General features: G+C 44.1%; 1 protein-coding gene across 10 annotated transcripts in view; it reads left to right on the top strand.

Moving 5' to 3' along the window:
- Positions 1-20,368, top strand: part of LOC117603073 (kin of IRRE-like protein 1) — a 246,563-nt gene that overhangs the window by 173,082 nt on the left and 53,113 nt on the right. For all 10 annotated transcript variants that reach the window (XM_034321811.2, XM_034321810.2, XM_034321819.2 and 7 more), the window contains one exon: positions 1,158-1,369. In XM_034321811.2, the coding sequence (XP_034177702.2) occupies positions 1,158-1,369 (212 nt within the window). The remainder of the gene's footprint in view (positions 1-1,157; positions 1,370-20,368) is intronic.

Here is a 20,368-nt window from a genome sequence, read left to right as displayed (position 1 = left end):
GAGCGTTCTCGATTGGTGAACCCGTACGGTTTCGGCCAATGGCCCCGGATAATTTTTCTTCTACAAAATTGGCGTATCGGAAACGAGAGGTATCCGGGCACAAAATATCGGATAATAGGAAAGCGGTTTAATTGCGTTATCTCTGGTAGCCGGTGCGTCGCGTTCTCTCGCCGGACGATAATTATTCCATCGATTCGAAATAATTATATTCTCTAGTAGGCGAACAATAATGGCGGTGGTCAGCGGCCGGCCGGTTCGGCTCGATGAATCGTAATAGGGTGAGTTTTTGCAACGGCCAACTTTGCCCTCCCTCTAGCTCCATGTTTCTTGGACCTTTACAATGAAAGCTGTGCGCGCCACTCGAATTTCATTGGCCGGGAATTGCGATCGTTTCCTACATACATATCGAATGCCGCAGGCCGTTCCGTGAATTCTTGAAATTCCTCGCGCGAGCCGAACATTCAGGGGGAAAAAACGAACAGCGGTATGGTCGATGGTTGAGGGTGAAAGGAACGGCAAAGGACAAAGACAAAGCATGAAAGCGAGAAGTTCCTACGGTTACCCGTAAAAGTCACCTGGAATGCGAACAATGATATCGAGTATCGCTTTGCCTACCAATTCCAAACATGATTAAAATATATAAATTCGGGGTCATTAACATAGAATATAAGCTTAGGTATATACTGCACTAAAAATAGATTTTTTTATGCCATTCCAACTAGTACTTACATAACATTTTTGTTTAATTGTTTCAAACAATTGAGAACTCAATTGATTTTTATTTGGACCAACGGGTTTGCAACGAAATCAATTCGAATAATAACTTTCAATTAAAATTTTCTAACGCTCAAACAACTATTCTCACCGAGTATCATCAATCTCCGTTCCACTGAGAATCTAATATCAGCGATGAAGCTTCAATAAACGGCAGATTACATTTATATCACGAAGCGATGCGACGCGTTGCGTCGCTACCCAGCTCGAAGTAGCTCGTCGCGTCGTTTCAATAAATTCCATTGTCGTTGCCAGCCCCTGTCGACGTGAAACTGTTTCGTTCTATTGTTCGAACGACGGTGATTACGTGAAGCAGGCTGGTAAACAATCGAGCCTCGTCTCGTTATTGACCTCAGGGGATGTTTTTCCCTCTTGTGTTGCAGGATCGATGCACGCGAGAAGCCGGTGACCAAAGCTCAACACTCGTCCGATTCAGGCGTGTTCGGTCCTCGAGCGTATTTTCGAACCGCCTTTCCAAGTCCGGCCGTTTTGGTGATCGAGGACATCAAGAGACACGACGCAGCTACCTATCGATGCAGAGTCGACTTCCGGAAGGGGCAGACACGCAGCTTCCGGTACAACCTCACCGTGATCGGTAAGTCTTAGCCTCAGATGATGTTCCTTTCGATTAGCTGTAACAGCGTGCGTTGCTCGTTTCGATGCTCGTAAGCTTCGCGAAACCGAGAACGGGACGAGCAGGAAAAACGGTTGACAAGATCAAAAAGCGACGCTTTCAGCGTGCCGTGAAAGGCGTACCGTAATTTCTGGTGTCAAACAAATTTAGCGGCTCGTTGAAAAGGACCCTTGAACGACATATTAGCCTCTTCGAAGGCGAAAGAGCGACCCGCGAAAAAATCGATCAACGGTTTACTCGTCGCGAAATGCACCCACGTTTTCGAATCGTTCGAAGGTAGAGAGATCGAAGTATTATATAGATCGAGAGGCGATCGCAAGATCGCAGCTAACGCGTTAACGTACTACTTTTTTCTCGAGACGTTCTCGCATTTCCATGGTACGCGGGCAAACAACACAGACTCAACTTGTGCAAGACCCGCGTTAGCGCGCCGCACTCGACCTCTAGCGAAAAGTGCAGTTCTCAGCGGGCTCTAAGTCTGATCAAACAAACGGCGACTGTTGAAAAATGCATGAGCCAATCGAAGACGCGCAACCGTTTCTGCTACCTTTTGCGCTACCGTTCCGTTCCCTGTCACGTGGATATTCCATTGGCTCTTCGCTGTTTACGCTTTCTCCCTTAATCCTGGAAACGTGATCGCGAGTTAAACACTCTTCTGGACTTCTTTAAACTCTCTCTTTCTGTCGAGCTACAGATTGCGCTCTGTTGCACTCTGTTATACCGTGTTACGGTTCTCTAACTAGACTCGAGGAAAGAAAAAGAAGTAGCACCTACTTGGATCAATTAGAAAAGAATTGTGCGGTGCGAACGCACGATTCATCTTACCCTTGTGACTTTTTAACATGACGGAGCTTGGCTTTCTTCTGGTGCGCGAACAGTAGTTATTGTTTCATTGCAAATAATTAAGAGAGGAAGAAAAAGGGTTAAGAAAACGGTGTAGGTAATATAAAATGGCAAATGAAATTCTATACGTAGGATGGAATGATGTTGGGTGGTTCGGTGGCGGTGGTTCGATCGCATAAAGTCGACGAGGTGAGAAGGTGTAACTTTCATGGGTGCGCTTCAAAGCAGTCGGTGGGCGTTCGGAGTACGTTCGAATTTCGGGATATACCTCATAGCTCGCGGCTGGAATATAACCTGGAAAATCCTGGCCTCGATCCTTCGATACCGGAATCCATCTTTCGCGGCAATCCGGTCTCTTCTTCCGTTCCCTAACCCGTGGATCGAACGTTAGGAAGCAACTGAAAAGAAGCGACTACGGGAAAGGGAAAAGATACAGATGGGACGGGTAGCAGAAAAAGCCAGAGCAGAGGGTGAGAAAACGGCATAAACGTCGCACTGCAGATTCCGGATAGACCCTTCGGGGCTAACGTAGAATTGCTCGATCTTTATCCGTTCAGTTTTTCGCGTCTTTTACCACAGAACACAAAGGTGAGATATCGTGAGATTTCGTGAAATTCTACGGTACCTTTTTATTTTTGATATATCGGATTCTTTTGGAAATTTCGCAGCAAAATTGTATGACAATAGAGTGCTACTAATTGTTGACCGAATTATCTTCGTCGCCTGGAAAGATCATTGATTACTCTTCTCGACACGGTTTAATAGGCGCAAAAGGAAAAAAGGGAAAACGAAAGCAAACGCGACGTGTTCGATGTTTCCACGAGAAATTCTCTCGAAGCAGCAGCAGCAGCTTAAACGAAGAAGCTTTCTGCTAGCACGCGATATTCCAAAAAAGAGTCACGGAAGAAATTGGCCCGGGCCTGGAGAACCGTCCGCTTTGAGCAAGGTATTTTCATCAGAGGAGATTGGTTCCCAAGAGTTCCTAGATTGCGTCCGTCCACTGGATTTTCCCTCGTAACAGGCGTCCTTCCGCTCTTCCCTTCTTCACAAGCTGACCCACCTTTTTATCGGTCATTTCCCTTTCTTTCATATCCTGCCTCTACCTTCCATCGTCGATGATACTAGCCACCGATACGCGTATCCTTTTGCTTCGACCTACGACCTCTCGCTTCTCTGTCGAACGAACGAAACGAAGGAAACTAAGGAAACTTTGTTCTTTAGACTGGATCGACTTCTCTTCCGTTCTACGGGATTGTTTTCCATCGAAAGATTGCTCTCTTCTATCTTCGCGTTATCGCCTGACAATTCGTTCCGGAAACGCGGACGGTTATTCCCGTAAGTTTCTTAAGGGGGTGGAAGAAAAAAAGAAAAAGTAAGGAAGTAGATGGTGAATCGCACGCGTACGCGTTGATTGGCGTTGTTGGAAATCCTCCTCGTGTCGGAAGGGTCTCGAAACGCGTATTTTTGTGAGGAAAAAAAAGAGTAGTTGAAACGACGGTGACGATGGCTATGGAGACGACGGGAAGCAAAAGAGAGATAAAGAGACAGATAACAAAAGCAAGGGTGATGGATCTTGGAGATCTGTGCCGCGTCTGGTTGGATAGAGACGGAAAATTGTAAAAGATGGAAGCGAAGCCTGCCGTTGAAGTGGTAGGAAGGAAGAATAGAGATCTGCCCTCGTTAAGGAAATAATCCGCGGCTTAATTAAATACAGCGCAATTAGTTCTGCTTCTATATTCGGGCTGCTGGCTGTGTGCGTAAGCTCTCCAGAGCTACAGGCTGCATCGAGGTTGTGGGGAAAATTCCGTTTCGCCAAGAGATTCCTGAAAAGCAAACCTCAACGGGATTTCGATAACAACCAGACGCAACGAACAAGAGGGAAGGTGCTTATTTTCCTTTTTCAATATGTTACCTCGAAGAAACATCGCTTGTTCATTCGAAAATATAAAGTTTTACGGTTATTCTGAATATTTTGAAATGATCTGTGTATGTACACAGAGAGAAAGAGCAGATAGAGTTTTCTCCGTTAACTTTCTGGTAACAATGTGTACGTGTTCGTAAGTTAACGGTACCTACTTAGAACTGTAACAGGGATGTTAATGAAAAATGTTAGGCGAAAATCTTTATTTATAAGGAAAGGAATACATATAAACTTTACGTATAACTTTGCTATTTTCATCGTTATCGAGAGCCACGAACTGCCTAATAAATAAAAGAACTAGAGCCAAGAAACAGAGAGACACGAATGGATCCGAGCAGATTAGACGGTGGAATTAGAATTTCAAAAATCCACGCGAAACTTTTAGCGTTAACTCGACGAGTCAAAGTCTGTTGAAGAAAGTGTAAAGAGAGGAAAAGAGAGAGTTGTGCATAGAAATGGACTGGGGACTGGACAAACCCCGTCGTTAAGTTTTCCCTTAATTAATCTCTCTTCTCCTTTCGCTTCTTGTCTCTACTTCTTCGTCTTCCCTTTTTTCCTTCCTTCCTTTCTTTGCTCACCATTTCGCTGGCCCATCTCTTTGTCCCCGTTCTCGTTTTATTCCATCCGACTATATTTCACCGCACCTTCTTCCGGTTGCATTAGCGTTCCCTCTGGAAAATCTCGTTCGCGACGTTTTTCCACGATCGATTTCCCAGATCGATCTCCTTTCCAGTCCGCGACGTTGAGGCAAGTTTCAGCCACGCGAAAAGAAAAAAGAAAGAAAAGAAACCGTGTCACGCAATTCCCTTAGATCGCATGTTTTCGATACGTCCCGATGAAACTTCTTAATATCGTGATCTAACGGAGGCTGAGGTTAAATTTAAACAAAAACCATACTTGCCAATATTGTAAAATACAATCAATGTAAAATGATCGATAATCATAGAAAGTTCGTATGCAATTTCCCATAGTAAAGCAGAAATAAAAACAAACGATGAATTGGAAAGGTAAAAACGATCCAATATCGAGGGAACAGTCTCCAAAGAAAAAAATGGTGGTGTCGCGACGCGTCGCGTCGCGTTGACTCGACGGTATGGCACCGCAGCTCGCGCATCGGTGTCTCGTTAAATAACTCTTCTTTATTCCAACAAGCAGAGCAATTTCACTTGAAAAGCGTTGAGCAGCAATTTTTTCCGGGCTTTTACTCGCGCGCACACGCTTCTCTGCACACACGTAGCCGGAATACGGGTGGTAGTTTGTCCCGAGGTCGGCAACCCTTTTTTTTCTTGTTTTTTTTTTTTTTTTTTTTTTTTTTTTTCTTTATTTCCCAGGTCGGTGCGGGTGTAGGGTTATGTTCTACGCGTCGACTAATGGGGAAAAATAGTAAGAGTGGAGCAAAGGTAGGGGTTGGATGGGTGGCGAAGGGGTGGTTAAAAAAAGAGCAAGAAGAGAAGAGAAATGAAAGAGAAGGGAAGAGGAGAAAAAAAAAAAAGTTGGCTGTTCGCGCTATTGGCCACCGGATAGCTGTACATAATCGAGCCTCTCTGTGGTGAGGATAATTAACCCCTCGCGCGATGTCCTCTCGCGAACCGTATAAATTGAATCGCTGGGTACTTCTTTCCCTTCTATACCTCCTACACTCTACTCTCCTCTCCTTTTCTCCACGCTTTCGATAATCCTCCTCTCGGCTCCGCCGCGTTGCTAATGCTTCGTCGACCAGAGGCTGCTCGCAAATCGAATTAAACCGACGATTATACGCGGGTTCGCTTTCTTTCGCGAACGAACGAGCATCATTGCTTCGCTACGAAGGGTAAGAGGGAATCGAGGAAAAAAAGAAATAGAAGTAGAACGAAATGAAAGAAGAAAGAGGGATCGACACAGAAAGAGAGAGACGTAGTTTTTTCGAGATCGTTGAAACGAGTAAAGAACCGAGCGATCGATGCTAGGAAATTTTTCGACCAATCGTCGAGTCGTGTTGGAACAGTACGGAGAGGGACGAATATTCGACAAGATGGGAAAATTCGGGTGGAATGCGAGCGGAGATCGGAAGGTGCGAAAGGTCATGGTGGAAGCATGGGAGAAGAACGTAGGGTTAAAAAGGGGCTGACGAAAAGGGGCTCCAAGATCGGAAAAACGGTCCACGGGAAGTCCCGTGAATTTATGGCCGACATAAATCCAAACTGGTGCCAACTCGAGTGTACCACGATTTTCGGAAGGCTGCATCGTCTGCGGCAATGTTCCAAAGACGATGTTTCCTCTCTCCGTGCAATTGAATCGATCGTTCCAACAGTTCCTCGTCTACTTTCACCCAAAATATCGAAGGTTTTCATCAGACCTCAATCTTCAGATTGATACGACACGGGTGTATTCAACTACCTGATCATAATCCATACTAAAATACTTGTAAAAGCATAACGTGATATGGGAAGGGTAAAAGCGACACCTTTTTCTGTAATAAGCGCTCGCAGGTTGCGTACGTTGTCCAAGCGAACGAAGGTGGAACAGCAAGATCGACGATCTTTCGCTGGAACAACTGCACCGTGCAATAAAGGAAAAGACACCTTAAATCCTAGAAAATATACCCGCCGGTATCTCGGGTAAAAAGATTAAAGCTACGAGAAAGGTGGTGCGTGCACGAGTGGAGCTACAGAAAATTACAAAGTGCTTTACGATCTCGTAGGAGGGCGAGGAACTGCGCGAAAGGAAATACGATTATCGCGAACCGAATAATTATATGAGGTTTTTTCCGAGGGAAAATCAAAAATGTAGATTGAATGGAATCGCGAACTGTGTAAAAATGCTCGTGTCCGTAGGTACCGAGTTGTGAATTAAAATTTTTCACGAATCAAGGGGATGGAAAAGTCGTTATACTTCTGAAAATCGGTAAGCCGCTTAAAAATGGGTTTCCTTTGTAAAGTTTGCCGTTTACGAGCATGGTTTTCGTAATTGCTTTCTTCAAAGCGAACGCTGTCGTTGATTGGCTCGAGTTTTGCTCGGAAAAAATCCTTCCCTTATGATTCTTTTTTTCTTTTTCCCCAACTTGAGCAGCGAATTACTTGCTCGGGGAATCGCGTAAAAGTTTGTCACAAGCAAGATTGAAATTGTTTCGATCGTTATCGACGAGTAGGATTTGTAATTTATTTCCAAGTAGTATTTGTAATATTCCGTAACTTGTTCGTTGCAGCTGGTTGAAAATGATGCTCGTTAGCGGAGAACATCGAATACCGCGATGAACGTCGAGTTACATCACCGTATTCCCACAACTTGACTGATAGAAACGTGATTAACGGTAGGAGAAATCGTTTGAAACGTCGAATGCTTCCATTCACCGGCAGTCTCTCCTTTGTAACAAGTTTTAGCAGGAGCGAGGACGCCGAATGTAACGTTTAAACTGAACTGAGAGAAGCCGTTGGTAATATATTAGCTCGGTCGATTCGTCGAATTACCATACGTTTCACTGTGCATTCGCGTGATGGAAGTCTTCGCGTCAATTGCCAGTCCCTATTGAGAGAAATACTCGCGGCATGGCGCGGCGTGGCAGCGTGTTCATGCTAGAAACTGCTATTAAGTCAGACAACTAGGAAACGCGTTAAATTTCAAGGGAATGCTGCTTCCCCGGTAGTAATAGCCGACCAGTGTCAGACAAGTAGAAACATTATCGTAAGTGGTGAGAGACCGGTTATAGTCGGACAGGCCAGCTTTAAGACCAGACCAAGTAGAAATTCGAGTAGACCATCTTCCTCTCTCGCTTCAGACCTTCGCACCATTGATCTCTGCGCTTTGATCAACCCTGTAAACTGTAAACCATACCGCTACGTCTTTAGTTCGCCCTTTTAAATATTTCACGATCTATCCAGATTAAGAGAATTACCGCATCAATTTAATTATTTTGGAAATATGAACATGTGTCAAATATTTATTCGGATCACTTTCGGTAATATCGAACTACATCGTAGATCGATGTATCATTTCGACGTAGTTTTTCATGCCATTTACGAGATATCGCTTTCTTTTTCAAAAAGTTTTACTTCCTACAATAGAACTACATCCGAGGATTGTCTTGTGGTACCTCGAAACAGATTCAAGAAAATTTTTCGTTCGAAACTTTGGGGTGAAATGTTAGGTTCGCGTTAAGAAATCGAGGTAAATCGTGGCATGCGAACGACCCAGTGACCCAGGCTGAGAATTCGAGCAGATTGGCGGCGGTTATCGAGATTCTGGCTGGTTCCCCGCGGGCTAGATCGCGGCTCGAGATGGCATTCGTAAACGGAATTGCATGTCACGAAAAAAATTCTCTTATTATTCCGGTCTCGACTTTCAGGAACGATATCACCACATTTAATTTTTCTTCTCCGTCTCTTTCTAGATTATTTATCTTGCTTACTTACCTTCTTTCCTGGTTATTCCCCTAGAGCACCATCGTCGTTCGATCGATATACTCCCCTCGAAATACGTATTGTCGCTCACGTACCAATTAAAATATTTTCTTTCTCATTATTCATCGACGAGACGGTGGGAACAGTTTACGATTTATGGAATACACTTCCGCGCATAATAATTACCGTTCGCCGCTCGAACAATTCTTTATTTGCATTTTTATTGTTGCCGCGTATCTGAAAACGCGACCGACCAGCCAACAAATACGCCGTTAAATAAACGCTTTAATAAATTCCACGGTGCTGCCGAGCGTTTGCGTATCCGGCGCCCATCGACGGACTCGAACAAATATTTTTCTAGCCGCTCTACCGTTTTACCCCGGTTTCGCTATACGCCAGCGACCGTCTAACAACAAGTGCGGCGAGTTCGAATCGTTTCCTTAATTTTTCTGCTGACGCTTGTTTCTTTTTTTTTCTATTATAGCATAGCGTATTAACTTTTTTCTTACGAGCGAACTTTACGAGGTTTACCTTATTTGAAGAAAACAAAGGTTTACAAGAGCGCGTCCGAATCGCGTGACTCTCAGTGTTAGCGAAACTACCTTTAAGAAAAATTCAAGATACAAGGCTCGCTGTTGGCGCAAACGCGAGCCCTGTTACATCGTACAGGATTGTTCGAATGCACGCGAACGGGATGAGAAACGAAAGGACGAAAGTAATCCGAGCTCGGTAAGAAGGGGTTCGATCCCTCAGGAGAATAGAGACTGTTGGCGCATCCGAGAAGAGGGTGCGATTCGCGTCTCACAATCGGTCACGCATACAAAGGGTAAATTGTTATCGACAAGAGTATCATTGTTCACGGTGTTCCGTGTTGGTTAAGGCGACGTTCCTCCGTTGTGCAACGAGATAAATCGATCCTCGAACAATTACCACCCTCGTAATATAGACGGTCTCTAACCAGCCGTGCCGACAGAAGCCACGCCGTTCTGGCACGGTTTTTACCCTTCGTTTTCTTTTTTCCTTCTTCCTTCTCTCCTCTTCTTCGTCCCTCATCCCCTTTTTCTCTCTCTTTTCAACTCGAATCACTCCCCCTCGCCTCCACCGTCTTTCTACGCGGCTTTTCACATCCTTTTTCTTTTTTCTGTCTGCGGCAATCTTGGATTACCCTCTCGCGCGACGATCTGCAAAGGAACGAGCACGAACACTCCGCTCTAAAGAAGTCCTCCCAGACGCGGGAAAAGTCTGCTACTCAGCGAGCCGGCAGAAAAATCGTTGCCTCCCGTATAAATACTTTCGCGAACGGCCGTAAGAAAATACGAGGTTCTCGCTACTCCCCCCGATTAACGTACTCCTTTTTTGCGAAAGAACCGTCGTATTATGCAAATTTTCGCGAGCAACGATACCGGGGCAACGAGCTATTTCCTAAACGTATCTCTTCGGTAATTTTATGTTACGTTGTGTAATTAATTTATTATCAAAGTACGCGTAATTTATTTATTACATAGTTACTGCTTTTTATTTTACCACCTTACGAAATTCGTTAAATCGAGGAAAGAAAATCCGTTGAACAGACGGGACACGGAATTTTTCCGGATTTTAGCTGACGTTTTCGACCTCTCGACGAGCAAACGAGCCAAGTTTTTGTTCCGAGGAATTAGATCCTAATGGATCATGTCCGTCAGAAAGCAACTGAAATCCATCATTCGTGGATAGTATTAAAACTGTTCGTAGACTTCCTACCTTGCAAAATCGCTAGATACAAGGTGTTTCAAAAAAGAATTCTTCAAAAAACAAATATGCTTTTGCAATTTATATCTTCGGGATGATCTATTTAACCCTTTGACTACTGTTGGCGCTTAGTAAATTTTCGTTTGTGATACATTAGGCGCCTACAAGCGCTTAAACCAGTTTGAACTCTTATGTTGGTTTAATGCAGTGGAATTCTACTTTCTCAAAAATGCAAGCCTAAAGAAAAATTTCGCCGTTCTCGGTGTAGGCTGCGACTGAATTCCTATCGTATAGTACGGCTGGTAGTCAAAGGGTTAATCTTACCTCTTCAGTTTTCAATATTTTCTAATGTTTCCGAGACATCCTGTGTATTTACGAACATGTAAGTAGTCTGTCACGAGGCGACAAGACGCGCGGCACGATGGCTCGTTCTTGGATTTCAATAAAAACGTCAAATTTTATTTTTAAATTCGTCGACGGGGCAATGTCATCCCATCGTTCATGTTCCTTGTCAGACTGGAGCTCGTCGTTGCCTCGAACTAGATCCTCTTTACTCCTGCTACGCCTCTTCTTCCGCTCTCGTCCCCGCGGCTAACAGCTAGCAGCTCTAGCGAAGAGCTGCAGTTTTCCATGAAAATTCCAGCCTCGAATCCTCCTGTTCGCGTCGTGACGTTACCTCCTAGGCTGGTTTCGACTTTGTCGAGAGACGAGCGATGAAAATAATAAGAGGGATTACAACGGCAGGAGAAAAGAGGATTGAACAAACGCGATCTTTCTTTCTTTTTTTTTTTTTTTATCCATCCATATTTTGTCCTTTAGTCCATTTAGCATTTTCATTAACGAGCGTTTCATAATCGTCCATGCTACATTCGAGGATCTCGTAGGATGACAGAAAAATGTATAGGAAAGGAAGTGGATTAAAGCGCAAGACGAAAGAAATAAGGTGTCAAAGGTATAAATGGTGTCCGAGGTGTAAGGGTTAGTTTGTGCTGCTGGTGAACGGTTTGTCAGGAGGTCGTGAATTAATTCACACCGGCGCCTATTCCGCCCTGCCACCGTCCCGGCGGAAAGTTAAATTCACGACTCGCGCGTTCGCTACACGAGTTTCCACTATCGTTCTAAAATTCAAACGAGCCACCGGTGCACGCTCGCTGCCACTCGATCGTCGAGATCGCGGCGCGGTTTTAAAATACTCCAAAGGCCGTACGGCGAACGAGATACCTCGAAAACAGCCGTGATCGAAAGGTTCGTCCCACGAAACAAGATGCTTGTCGTTAGAACATCGATTGAAATCATTTCTTTTTTTTTTTTTTTTCTTATAACATCTACTATCTCGCGGTTTCTTGAAAGAAACAAGAACGAGGATAAACTACGAGCAAGCTGATGTAAAAAAATAATGTATCTCAGCCTACCTTTCCCATCAGTGCCCAACTAACTCTCTGTCCCTCGTGTACCCTCTACTACCGGAGACGATTTGAATAAACCTCGCAAGCTTGAAGCTCCGGCGAGTTGAAAAGCCACGGGATGTTTACCGAATGCCACTTCGTATGCCGGCAACGCAGGGCCAGGAACATTTTTAAACGCTTCAGCACTTTTCATATATATTATTTTTCTTTTTTTTTTTGGAAGGAAAGAGAAGAGGAGTTAGAGGTCCTTTTTATTGAAAGGAATTTTCAAAATCTATAGAGTTTGTAAGAAAAGTTGATGAATCTAAATTCGTTTACGATGCTATTATTAAGTTACATTTCATAAAGTGAACAATTATTCGTTGATGGAACGCGGTGAGATTTAAAATTCCCCATTCGATTGAACACGGAATGAAGATCGAAAGAAACGGGTAGAGATTCTGAGAAGTCAGTGCCGGTTGAGCCGCCATTCAGTTTCAGCATCAACGACGATGGCCTTTTATCTCTTCCGAGCATCTCGTCTCGTCGCTTTCTTTCCGCTCGATCCGTCTTCTTTTTGCCCTCGTTCGACCCCTTTCTCCGGCAATGGCTCTGTTCCATTACTCGCTGCAACCCCCTCCGTTGCTCGAGGTCGCTTGTTAAATTTTTACGGCCAACAATTTCCGCGAGGACGACTCGCGGACAGATGTCGAGCGTCGTTCTTCGGTGTCTTCGAAATTCTGTAACGAGAACCTTCGAGTAGAGAAAACAACGCTGAACTTTGGCCGCTCAACTTTGATTCGACTAGGTAATTTTAATCGAGTCATTTATCTACACTCTACACGATTGAGAAATTTGACGCGTGTCAGGTGATTATTTTACACGATGTTGTAAACAACGTTCGTTAAGAAGATCTCCTCGTTGGTTGCTCATCTTTTGCCGGTATAAACGAACAAGGAGGCAAAGAGGATGAAAGATGAAGGGTATTGTAGGGTGGAAGGTTGCGTAGGAGGTCAACCGACAAAAGGCTTTCTTGTTTGACAAGGTATAAAAGGGGCAAGATGGCTAGGAATTCTCGATGACGAGGAAGAAGACTCGTGTCGCCTTTCATCTTCTCCGCAGCCACGGCTTTACGTCTTTTCGATGCGTTCGTCTTACCCGACTGCTCGAAATAACGTTGATTGGCCGGAATTCTCTGAAAGGAGAAGAAGAAGAAGGAGAAGAAGATACTTTGCGACGTCTTTTACACGCTCCCGTCGATTTCGTATATTCTTTTCGTCGAAGGGACGGTTTTTATAAAGACAGTCGATAAGTCAAAGGGGCGGACATTTTAATTATAGCGAGGCCGGATATTGCAAGGTACACGGAAAACTAAGGTATATAACGCCGTAGATCCTCGTTAATTTTACCTTCTTCTTTTTCTTCTTCTTCTTCTTTCTTGGCCGATTCCGTTTATGTACTTCCTTTTCTATTTCGCCAGAACGAAATGCGAAGCCGGCTGCTCTCCGCGTTTTTACCGAAGACCAGAGATTGAATTATGATCGTTCCGCGGTATCATCGACCGATTAATCTTCGATTACCGCGCGGCGAAATTTGGTCATTAAGGGACGCGCTAGCGGCCCGAAAGAAACATAAAATATCCGATAGTACCGGCTCGTTTCTTCGCTTCCTCGGGACGTCGATCGATCGATCAGGCTTTAATTACGGTAGCGTGCATTCGTTTAAAAGTTAGAGGTAACTCGGTCGAGGTACAGCCTGAGGCCTAAGTGGTCTAATTCTCGGCCACAAAATGATCGTCGTTGAATTCTTTGCTATCTATATGGTTAATCGAATCCGTAACCCTTTAACGTAATCTTCGAGAGTAAAATAGGCAGAGAAAAAGCTGGCAAATAGGGAGAAATTTTCGCTGATTATCAGAAAACTCGCGACCTCGTCGAAGGATTTTTCAATTTCGAAAAATTGCCAGTGACCCGGTCGTTTCCTTCAGAAGGCCCTGCAGAAGGGAAAGGGAGAGGAGGTGTGACGCAACAGACATTTCTCCGGAGGAACGTTATCCGACGCCATACGTCGTCTAGATAATGCAAAGGGAGGCGAGAAGGTCGGTAAGAATAATGCGGCCGTTTCCAGAAGTCGTCGACTAGCGAGAGCCAGCGAAATGGATTTTCGCGAGTTTTCCATGGGATATGGGTTATGGTTGGTCGACAGAGGGATGAGATGTAGTAGGGTAGGAGAGGTGCTGGGCTACGAACGAAAAAGTGGCCGCGATTCGTATAAAGTGATTTTAAGTGAGAGAGCCAGCTCGCCCGTTTCAACCGGGCGAAAGTTCAACCCCCGTTGAGATATGGCTGCTAATATTAAAATCTGCTGCTGCTCGGTCGTCACCCTTTCAACTTGCTCTTGCGCTATGCTTCTCGATATCAGTGGTTGCCATTCCTCTTTTGGTTAACCTCGAACCTCTTCCTTTTCCTTTGACAATTGTCAAACTTTCAATCGTGCACCATCATTTTCCTACTATTCGCGACAACAGGAGAAAAATACAGATTGACCGTGTTAATTCAAACTCCATCGGGTTTCAACATTTCGTTTCCGTGTCCGTGTCCGTTTTCCTTCGTGGATCTCGCCATGAACGGCCGGCTGGTTTATTTCAACGAGTATACGTCTCCTCCCGGAAATGGAAGATTGTCTCGTGGAGAAATAATTCGACGATCGATGTCCCGCACTAAGGTAACCTGTTCTACGTCCGTTCCGACGTTCCTCCTCAAAATCCATAGCTTCTCCGTCGAACTGGAAACGCGTTGAAAGCCACTGACCGATGAGAAAGTTGGACACGCGCGACGATGCCGAAGAGGAAGAATGGCCGAGCAGTTTTCACGGTAAGAAACTTGTTAGGTCAGACGTATTAGCAGAATCGAAGATATATTGCGTCCCAGAGAAGTACCGCGATCGCGAACTGCTGCAAAACGATCGTAATATTCCGGCGAACTGGCGCTCCCGAACGAATTCTAATATTTCTCTGAAATTACCTGCTACCTTATTCGTTATAGTCTAGTCACGAGTTCGTTTCCTATTATTTTTTTTTTTTTTTCTTTCTTTCAACCGGCGAAGGCAAATCCGTCAAAATTATGAATTCCGAATGATTTCTACGTAAATGTGTAAAGTAGGTTAAAGGATTGGAATTGCGTAGCGTAAGGGATGATTTCGATGCCTGGAACTTACAAAGGTAAAATTGAACGAAGAAAGTGTTTGACGTTGGATAAGAACGTTACTGGAAGTTTGTTGAAAGCATAGCTTCAACTTTATATCCGAAGGTATTCGTACTTTGGAACGTTGACGGGCATCTTTGGATCTGGCGTTGGGAATCTTATTAAACTGCACAGTTGTTCGCTTATCCGCGTTGGACTTTGATTCTCTTGTACCGTAACTCGAGGCTTCGTGTCAGACGTTCAAGTGTTTTCTTTTGATCAACGTACCATGGGTCACGGATTGCTAAGTTCATTGGAAGATCACAAATTGCGATAGAATCTTCCTGTAGTTTGTTAGGAATTGAACAAAAGGTACAAGGAAACGCGTAACTGTCTTCTTCCTATAAAGCACAGTCACGAAACCTTTGTGCCTGGTCTCTTAACGAGAAACTCTATTCGCCAGTTTCGCTGCTAGAATCTAAGGAACGCGTATACGCTTACCTGTTTCAAATCTAAGGAATTCAAATCTGAACAGACTTTCAAGATGCGACATTATCAAGAATCGTATAGAAAAGAAAAATTGCACGTTTGAAGGAGAACGTAGGAGGTCGATTAGGAATAATCGCGACACAGTCGCGACTGAAGAGTGGGTGAAATAGAGGAAAAGAGGAAAAGAAGAAAATCAAAGTACGAAACAGTTTTGAAGGAGATTCGGGGCTATATGTCTGGCAGACGGTATTGCCGAGGAATATATTCGTGTCGGTAGTGGTATACAGTGAAGAAAATTTTGTGTACTTATTGAGTTATGTACTCGCTCCACGTTCGTCGGATGTATCGAGCCAATTTAGGTGTCTGCAGCCAGATCGCCGCGTAGCAGGGGCTGAAACGAGGCCAGAACGGGGGCGGAACATGGAAGAGCCGATTTCTACGTCAATATTTGCGAAACATTACGCCACGACGATGCAGCACATATTCACCAGCCGAACACGTACGAATCGTTGAGCGAGCCTCGCCTACCTAGCCTTCCGCACCTTTCCTCACCTTCCTTCCTGGAACACCTTTCTCTCTAACCGATGGAAGAACGAACCGCAAATTCCGCATTATTGAATCACCAAGCTGCGGCTAGACTTTCTTCGATACGATCTGCATCGTATATGCTGTGCTTCGATTTATCGAACACCCTGCAGTAACCGCGATCGCGTCCAACGTTCTCGCATTACGATTGATGCGCTGGGAAAAATAGATATGGGGATGAATGATGAAGAAGGGAAGAAGAATTTCATCCCTGCGTTTCGAATGTTAACGGATAACGTTTTAAGATGCCGTCGATATTGCTTGAAAGTTTCGATAGATCGTTAATGCTCTACTCCGCTGGCTCTCCATCGATTTGTTACTCGACAAATGCTTGATTGTGCGTTGTAAATCTATTGAATGACGTTCGTGTTTCTCACTGTTGGAGAATCACCGTTCGCTCAATTAGAGGAGCGCGGATGAAATAAAGAAATCACGCGATCGATTCGGAGCGATCAACGTCGACCATTAATCTTCAGGACATTCATTTAACCACGCCAGAACTGCTACCCCCTCGTTCAATTTCCCACTAATTACATTCGTATTCGAGAGCGGAACTGGTTGTGGCACCAGTTACAGCTTAGGGAGCCGACTGCAAGTACGGCCAAACAGGTGGCAATGCTCGTTCTGGGTCTCACGGGTCTTCTACCGGGGAACTAACGTGATTACCGCTCGTTTTTGGCTACCCACGTACGCTTCAAGCAACCGATGCCACCGAATCTCGATTCCGTTTCGTCGCGTCGCTCGTCTACTTCTTCTTTCGATTACACGAAACAACGCCTACTTCTTCCGTGTAACTGTTCGAACGAGCCAAGACTACGGTATAGAATCAATTCAGAGTATTTTCTAGTTAACGATGGTGCATCGGTAAGTAGGTACTGTTACTTTGCGAAGTAAAATCAACATTTACTATTAATAAGACGTCTATACGGTAGGGATAGATTGAATTTCGCAGCCTCGAATCGCATAATCGAAAAACGATATTCAAAGGAGAGTAAAAGGAATGCGTCTCGATTCCGGTAGAACTCGTGTTCGTTCGTAGAATCGTTAAAGCCCGTCGACGACGACGACTCTTAGTTCGCACACCTCGCGATCTTGGTTTCGGCTTGCTGAACTATGCGTGTGCCGACAACAGGCTTGCGAGCCAACAGAGCGTACGACCGAGAGCGTTGTCACCCGTGCCGCGTGATAAACTGCTGGCCGCTAACTACGCGAATTATTCCAAGTAGACGTCGTCGTCGTCGTCGTCGTCGTTGCCATCGTCGTCGCGTTAGTTCCTGAAGAAGTTTCTCCGCAGATCTCTCGGCTCGAGCTCGAACGCTGGTGAAACGAGCGAGCCAGAGTGGATGCGAATCGCAAGATAAGGGTACAAGCATGCACCAGACTCTCCCGGTACTTGTTTCGGCGATGTTTCGTGTAGGTATACTATTGTCGTTTTGCTTTAGTAAAATTCAACGCAAACGAGATCACTGTTTCGTCGTTTCGTTCTGTTAAACGAGCGGAAACGAGCGAGACGGTAATTAGTGGACGGTTCAAGGAAATTTCCATAACAATGTAAGAATTATGAGGTTAAATCGAGCGGTTATAATTCTCGTAGATCATCGAGATATCGATATGCGCGGGACACGGGTTTACCGTGACGGTAACGAAGGTTTTGAATTATTATAACAGCGGCCGATCGAACGATATCTATTTAATGGGTAATCCCTCTGTATCGAAGTGAATCGAAACACGCGTTACAAACGCTTGTCACCAATCGACGAGACACTTCCCTGTAACTCGATTCCATTAAATTGTATTACGGATTTTCCCATCATTCCCAAATATAACGTACCGGGTATTTTTAATTATCACGTTTCGAAAACGCTTTACGAGTTGAAAAATTGCTGGTATTACAGGTCGGCCCATTCTCCCCCATCCCGTTGCGCGACTGTTTTTTCCCCGTCGTTTTAAATCTGTCCTCTTGATCTCGTTAATATGACCATTTTAAATATTCATATGAAAATTTGCGAACGCGTTGATGCCGAGCAATGCCAGCTGCCGGGCAGAGTGCTGTGTTACCGTTGGTATAAAAGATGTTAATTTCGTGTAAAACAATAACTTGCATAATATCTACCTATGTATTTTATTTTGATGATACTCCATCACACTGTACGTTAGATTTTTCCTGAAAATTGCTCTCTATATCCGGGTCTAACTCAGTGTATATTTCGAAATTAATTGAAAAAGAGAGGAAAAGAAAATATCGAGCAACACTCAAAGAGATCGTTCTGTTGGCGACTAAATGGCTGGAAAGGCAGCAACAGAGAGAGAAATTGAATGGCAGTGGTTGGTGTTGGTAGTGGTAGACGGTCGAGTAACGTTAGGCGAGTTCGAATGTATGCGTTACATAGGGCCGCCTATTTTCCAGCCAGCCCTGAAATTATCGGCGCGGTCTGAGCGAGGTCCATTGATTACCACTGGTAATTGCCATTACAACCCCCATCTACCGGCACCCCTCTCCCGGGTTCGCTCTTCACGGTACTCGAGCCAACCCCCTAACCGTTGCACCGTAGTCCCGCGAGGGCTTGGATATATCCTCTGTATCGGCATTGAAAGTCAACCGTTTTAACGCGAACGCACCAGCAACCCTTATTCCAGCGCCTACAATCGTGTGCTTCGAAGCGTATCGCACTCGTTTCTCGAATCGTCATCCTCCTTCCTCTTTAATTCGAACCGAGTCGATTTGAAAATTTATTAATAGTCGTTTAATTAAAAGACGGCGACGTTTCAATGCTTTCATTGTCGTTCCACGGAAAAGAAAACATCGTGCGTTTTCCGTTGAAACGTTCTGCAGCGAAAGGGTTAAACACCTTTGCGCTGGTTAATCGAATTGATTGATCGAGCTAGAGGTTTTAAAGTTCATGTTTGCTCGTAAATCGAGTTACGTAATCTTTGCAGCGATTCGTTTTTTCGAATCAAGGGGGAAGGAAATTTTTTATTTTGTAACTTTATGATTCATGGGTTGAGAGTAAATGAGAGTTGACTTGAATTACGAAGCACGCGAGATTAAAGATAAATTTGTAGCAATTATGCAAGCTCGAAGTTTATTGACGAAGAAGATTATAAGATTGAGACGAAGTCGGTTGAAAAAGGGAACAGAGCTACTTTGCATCCACGTACACCTACGTTAAACGATACTGAATGTTGTAACATTAAATTAATGTTACTTACATTTTATATTACAGAGAACACCTTCATGGTACATTATTTTTTACTTTTCTTTACTACGATATAACCAATAGATCACTGCTTTCTTTTACCATAAACAAACCATAATTTGCTTATAACTCGTGTCACGTTATAGATATTACGAACACGTATGGTATACTGTAAATGTGTTGAAAGCATTGTACAGGTCGTAAAATGTATGCAGTCTCTAGAAAATGGTATCGATCCATAGGTCACTCCACGTCGAGGTGGTTACGAAGTTGACCCACCCTAATCACCAAATCCTAACCACCCTTCCATTAAATTACCTCGTCAAGCCGTTACCAACTTGACAGACGGCTTTTGATTTTACTTAAACTACCTACTTCTCAATCAGTTGATTCAAATTTTAAGAAACTTTTGCACGCTGACAGATTACAAATATTTAATTGAAAACATTTGCATATTCCTAACACACGTATTACATTTAACCAAACGTAACGCGAGGAATAGTTTTATCCCTTTTACAGATGTTACAACTATATCTTCTATACTCTGCACCTTTTATCTCCATAAGTAGGTCAAAGTGATCCTGAATCAGTCGCACGTGAGTTAAGATCCACGTTCTATAAAAATTGTAGGTTCGAGGGAAGTTGAAAAAAAAAAAAAAAAAAGAAAAAAGAAAATCGTAGCATTGTTCTTTACGAGCCACCCAGCTCGATACGAGACGAATGGAAGAAGCTTAGTCGAATATATGTATCTCTGGCGGCTGTTCGGCGAGAATTGTAACATTATTTCGGATTTCATACAGTTTACGACGAAGCTTGATCGTTTAACGTAGTTTTTCCCGTCGCAGCAACAAATAACCAACTGCTCCTCTGTATCCGCTTAAAGCAATTTTTTGACTGACTATTTCGCATCCTAGGATCGATTCTACATAGTAACTACGCGAGATACCTCCGAATTGTAAAATCCGTACTGATCGTTTCGCCAACTATTTGCTGTTTTTTTATTTTTATTTTCCCGGTGACGTTGGACGAGACAAAACTGTCCGAACGAGAAAAACGAAAAAGTTCGGTTTCAAATATCGATATTCGATCGGTGTACTATGTATTTTGGCCTCGTCATATCCGCGGACTATCTTCGAGTGACGTTAAAATAAAACTCGCGTGAAAATTTGAACGTCATGTCAATTACACCGTGTCTGTAAACTGTTGCAAGGAATTGCGTTCGTTTAAAATGTAAACGACCCTTTTCGGACGCGT

This window comes from Osmia lignaria, chromosome 12 (assembly GCF_051020975.1).
Source record: "Osmia lignaria lignaria isolate PbOS001 chromosome 12, iyOsmLign1, whole genome shotgun sequence".
Lineage (NCBI taxonomy): Eukaryota > Metazoa > Arthropoda > Insecta > Hymenoptera > Megachilidae > Osmia > Osmia lignaria.
Note: the sequence above shows the minus strand (reverse complement) of the source record. Positions and strands in the feature narration are given on the sequence as shown.